The sequence below is a fragment of the Branchiostoma floridae genome, chromosome 9 (assembly GCF_000003815.2).
Source record: "Branchiostoma floridae strain S238N-H82 chromosome 9, Bfl_VNyyK, whole genome shotgun sequence".
Classification (NCBI taxonomy): Eukaryota; Metazoa; Chordata; class Leptocardii; order Amphioxiformes; family Branchiostomatidae; genus Branchiostoma; species Branchiostoma floridae.
In genome coordinates, this window is record NC_049987.1 from 5,735,037 (window position 1) to 5,741,036 (window position 6,000).

General features: G+C 42.1%; 1 protein-coding gene across 1 annotated transcript in view; it reads left to right on the plus strand.

Moving 5' to 3' along the window:
* Positions 1 to 6,000, plus strand: part of LOC118423023 (kin of IRRE-like protein 2) — a 34,173-nt gene that overhangs the window by 28,028 nt on the left and 145 nt on the right. The window contains exons 2-4 of the mRNA XM_035830916.1: positions 3,165 to 3,304; positions 3,850 to 4,030; positions 5,739 to 5,920. Coding sequence (XP_035686809.1) covers positions 3,165 to 3,304; positions 3,850 to 4,030; positions 5,739 to 5,920 — 503 coding nt within the window. The remainder of the gene's footprint in view (positions 1 to 3,164; positions 3,305 to 3,849; positions 4,031 to 5,738; positions 5,921 to 6,000) is intronic.

Here is a 6,000-nt window from a genome sequence, read left to right on the forward strand (position 1 = left end):
AAGTAGACGATTCTTATTGCCAAATTGCTACAAGCGAATGCAAAAGTTAAGACGTATAACGGCGTTCCAAATCGGTGGTGTTGAATATGGTACATGTATGATTGCAGCTCTGATTGTAATTTTCGGAAAATTCTCGAGTCGTCAGCTTTCTCGTAATGGCCTCAGTTCACCCCTGAGAATTGCGGATTGCTCTAATGCCATCCCGCGGTAAATTGCCAGGCAATCTACGTTTAGTAGCGTTCCTACTGGCATGTGCTTCGTTATGTAATTGGCATAAAGACACAAAGTACCGGTATAACGGACATTTGCGTGTCATTGTTAATGGCAGAGATCCGTGAAACCGTAAAGAAATGCGCGCTAAGCTGTAAAAATTGTCCGACGCCTCGAAATGAAAAAAGGAAGATAATGCTAAGATGTCGTTTACCTAGCCCATTGCCATCCGTTATCATAATCGACGTGGCACTTTTATGGCAAATGCAATAATTATGTCTCATTCGGTCCCAAGAGGGAGGTTCGTTCCCCGACCCCTTTCGTCGTCATCATTGCGTTTTCCGATTAAATGCAAGTCATTTATTTCTTCAATGATGGACTTAAATCTTGTTAGAATTGTCCCAGGATTTGATATACTTAAGGAGACTTATTCAATTGGGCGGGGACACGGCGATTAGAGCTTTATGGACACAAAAATGAGACGTCATAAAACGTATATTACGGCCTACCGTTAGGTCATGAATAAGTCCCAAACTGATCCATCATTTGAAGATGCATTAAAGGCAAACTGCCTGTTTGTGTGATGATGCGACGTAATAGAATAGATGGATAGTGTCTCGTTTCGGTTTAGTTTTAGGATTCTTTTGATTTTAACCAAACACGGGGAAAAATTTACAATCGAATTAGATATTTTAACCATGTAAATCTTTATCACAATGACACGTAATTACTATCAAAATTCGACGTTCATTGACAGAGTCATTAAGTGAATTTAAGATATTTCTAAAAGCCCAACACAACCATAATGTTTCATTAATAATTTGGCAAATTAGTGGGCTTCTGACAGTTCTGATAGACTTATGCTGGTGACATTGTTACTTTCAAGCCCTTTCGACATAGTGCTAATAAAAGACCGCAATCAGTAAGCGTGTCTTATAGAGCTTATCAAAAAAGGCAGTACCTTCGGCCTGAAGAGATAGCAATACGATTTCCACATTCTACGTCACCTGTTGCTGCCGTCCCCCTTTACAATATCAGTAATTTACAATAGATTATCGATATATACAAGACTCTTTCATTAGCAACACTTTCATCGGATAAACCCTTTTAATTATATCCACGGGTGGATCGATGGTTACAGCGTCGGGTAATGGTGTTCTTTTGAACTGTACGGATCAATGAACGGCTTCTTTTGCAAGCACAGATGAGGCCATGGAGACTCAGCCATGGCACAGTCTTATTTTTAGAAACTCACAGGGAATTGTGCTATTGTTAGGTTACTAAACATGTCCTCTAAAAGCAGAAAAGGTCGATTGGTCAATAATGGACTTGTTTTACATACAGTGTTTACAGGCTGAGGTAGTAGGGAGGGGCTAGTTTTATTATTAGAATTTGGTAGCGTGTTCTACCATTTTCAGTACTACTAGACTACTACATCAACCTGCTACATTAACCTAGCCAAGGCAGATTGCGATGATTAGCTTGTAGCGTAAAGGGATAGTACAAAATGGCTTGCTTTCAAACTCTTATACGTACACACTCCCAGAAAATCCATGTAATCATGTACACCTGAGTGGACCATGGACTGGACAGTGAACCCCCTTAATACACCATGATTTTAGCACACAGTATTGCTGTTAACCACGCCACCATTGTTCTGCATTGTGATATAACAGCGTCATCACTTGCTCTGCTGTTCACATTTTCAATTGCCTTTCTTCTTTATTATAGTCAATTTAAATGCGACTTCTGGAAATGACTTGTCCACCCAGAGATAGTTTTGATGAAATCTAACATTCATGAGTTTCATAGTTTCACGTTTTTTTTTTTCTTCAGTGCAAGGCAGAAGATTTGTATTATTTTTCTCCTCACGTATCCCACTTTACGCCCATCGTATCGTGTCATCTAATAGAAATTGCATTTCCGCCACCCTACTCGTTGTACCCCGGCGGCGCAGGCATCTTTCACCCGCTTCTGGTAAATGGGGTGTCATTTGCAGCCGGGGAGACGAATGACTCCGCGCTAAATAGTTCCTTTCAGAAGGAAATGGCCTAGTCGTGATGATACCATTACATCTGACACTGGAGTCATCCAAAAGTCCTTTTACTTCGTCCGGCCAATACTTATAGATCACCGTGAACCCTGGGTTGACAGCGGGGTCTCCGAAATAAAAGTAAAAGTTCAAGACGAAAAGCTGTGTGGAAGCCGCAATGGCGTTTGGATGCTGTGCCTGGAAAGGGGATCGATTCTTTCTACTGTCTGGTTAAAGCTTTTAGTTCGGAAATCTGACAACTGTTTGGTCACGTTCGTGCTTCTGTCAATAGGTCATTGAACTGTATGTATTTAGTAAAGACTGATGTGATTTGAATGTTTCAGAGAGTTGCTGATTCTAAGTGTTAGAACATCTGCATCTGATGGAAAACATGTTGCACACTTTGAAAACCTTTGAGCCTATCGACCTCCACAAATGTATTCGTCTCTATTATTACCCGTTCTCTTCTGATGTCAAATGGGGTCAAAGGTGCATAGAAGTCGATACCGCCCGCTGTTCATGTTCATTTTAGGCTGTTTTGAAAATGATTCTTGTCCATATATGGCCTATTTCAAGGTCAATATTGACCATGGTAAAATCCTAAATGATATCAGCTCTACAACGTCGGCTGTGGCTAAACAGTCCTATACGAGAATGGCAGTCTCTGACACAAAGGGCACATCTGTAAGCTGACTAAGGTCTGTTGCAGAGTTCTATTCACAGGATTCACTATTCTTTTGCCATGCGCATCAGCCTGGTTTCTCCTGAATTTAGTTGCATCTCCAACTGGATCTGTCATTTGGATGTTTTGGAAATGATTCTTGCTCGATGCTGTGATAGGTGATGACTAGTTAAGCAGTTCTAGTTTCATGTCCTTTACAGAGACTAAATAAAACAATAATTCTGTTCTGTTCTTCTGCAGCTTTTGCGTCCCAAACACCGTCGTACCAGACCCGTCCCAAATCCACCGCGGTCCGAATGGGCGAGACCGTCACCCTGTACTGTTCCTTCCACCGTCTGAGGAATAAACCGGTCATGTGGCTGGGGCCGCCAAACTTCCAGGTCTGTTGTTGTATCAGTATGTAAATGTGTGCCTTCATTTGCACTCAGTGTACGTGATTGTCAGCCTAAAGAGCCGGCTGCCGCGTGACGCATCGACCTTGTTCTTTGCCGGCACATGACTGGGGCTGGCTCTATATCACTCCATGGATCCAAAGAAATATAGATCCTTCGAATGCATAGTGGTTCGTAGTGGTTATGCTGCCTCCGACAAAGAAGGAGGGGAGCAGATGTTGATCTGGTCTGCCTAGTCCCTCCAGGAAAGATCTAGGCAGAAGTGAAAAATCTTAACTACTACTACTACTAGCCTGCTGACCCAAATCTCTCCTGGGAAAGTAGCAACTATGTAGCTGCAGGCGTTTCTCGCAGCTATTGGATACATAGGGCTCCACTGTCGACTGTTAATGGCAATGTTCTTAAAGACACTAAATTTGTACAGTCAAAGTAATGCTATCAGCTAGTAATATATCTTTAAGTCTCCCTATTTACAATGACGTTGGGGTTATCACATATCTATCTTTAATCTCTCTCAATGGCTTCTACTGTAGGTGATTGCCAGCGGTCGTGATGTGGACGTGAATAAGTACAGCAGGCACGCGATAGTCGGGGACGCCAGGAGAGGGGAGTTCAACCTGAAGATCCATGACGTCAGACCCGGGGATGAGGGGGACTACAGGTGTACTGTCTTCTCCGTCCCACCTGCACAGGACGCCAGGATAACAGTCATCGGTGAGAAGGAGATCCTCGTCATCACTAATGGTGGTATCTCACTGCACGTGCGGCACTGCGGGGTTCGAAAGATTACCCAACATTCAACGAATTTCAGAGATAAGGAAGAAATTTTTACATTTTGTGCACTTTGTTGTCTACTTAGTCACAGTTGTGCGTATTACGCAATATCTAAATCATAAAAAATAACACAAAGAAAAATAAGCAACAGTGCCGCAGTGAACGAACCCCGCAGTGCCGCACCAGGTCCCCAAGTGCAATGAAATACCACCTTGACGTCCATGTGTACGACGTGCTGAAAGAAACTTGTATGAACATGTGCATTGCGCTAAAGCAAGCAGTGAGCAGAAACAGAAACATATCAGACACACACCCTTGAAATCATTAAACAAATAGCTGAGCCATATTTCATGCTCCATGATATAGTATTTATTTTTACATTTCATTCCTGATAGAGTCTATTTCACTTAGTTTATCTTTAATTGATCCCAAGAACACATATGTAGTCGATATTCGAGTCATGTGCAAGTTGACAATTGTCAGTTAATGAAATTGAAGTTTTAATTAAAGTAAAATATCCAATCAAAGCAAACATAGCAGCATAGTCATGCATGAAGTCATAACCGCTATTCTAAGTAGAGAAATCTGTTTTCATATTTCCATAAAGCCGCTCGATACCGTGATGAATTATTTCATTTTCATTGTCGTCTCCTGAGCATTTAGACGCATTCATATAATGTGTGGGTTAGGGTCATTGCCACAGGGTTATATTCTTGTGATAACGGAACAAAGACTGAAATCATTAGGAAGGCAGAGCAGAGCAGATCCTTTCAAACGCATGGCCCATGACACGGCAAATCTGCAAATATTTTGGTCAAATTGAGATTTGATACAATCAGCAAGGCATAACCCTGGGTACAAGGTATAAGTTCTTGCTCTTTTATTTCCTAATGGTATCAAAAATGCAAGGTACTCATATGTGTTCGTCACAGCGGTTAGTTTGAACAATAGCTGCATTCTGTGCATCCGTGATGACTACCATGCCGTCCTCCTAGGAGAAACATGCATTATTAGTCACGTTCTGCCATCTGGCTCGTTTTGAGACCAATCAGTGATTGGCAGCAGATCAACTTTGTAAATGGTTTTCACATGAAAATGTTTAGTAACTGGTGCGTTCTTTCTATAGAAGAGTGAAGATTGCCATGTCTCTCCTCCTTGGAGAATCATACCCTCTCAGTCTGTCTTGTTTTGCCATCTGGCTCATTTTGGGACCCCATGTTTGATTATCAACAGATCGAGTTCGTAGAATTGTTTTCTGCTTAAAGAGTTCAATAATTACTCTTTTAAGCGTAGTGAATAAGTGAAGTAAATTGCTAATGATGTATGAGAGAGAACGAGAGAGTACACCTGGTCCGAGCAACCCACTCATGATGATGATGATGATGAGTGATTAGACATAACAAGTAAGAGGCGCGGATGCAACTGCAACTTGTTTGGCTAAATGGTTTCTTTTTAATGACTTTAGTATGTGACCAGCATCCAAAAACATGTGCTTCACTTCTTTCTGTTGATGTAAGATAACACCTTTTGATATTCTGTTTTTTCAACTACAGGGAATAGAGTCATACGAATATCTGTCAGGACATTGTGAGTAATAAATGCTTATTTTCTACTGATCTGAAAGATATCTGTGTACCGTTGTTGACAGTGCCTCCTCCCAGCCCTCCCACCATCACGGGCGAGACGATGGAGCTGCGCGCGGGGAAGGGGCTGGTCCTGACGTGCCGCTCGGTCGGGGGGAGGCCGCTGCCCCGCCTGTCCTGGTACAACGGCACGCAGAAGTTCGTCATACCCGCTGCGGACGAGGACGAAGGGAATGCACCCGGCGAGGTTTGTGGTTTACGAAGAAATATTGTCCATATGAAATATGCACGCAGATGTTTAAAAAAAATTATATAACGTCTATGAAA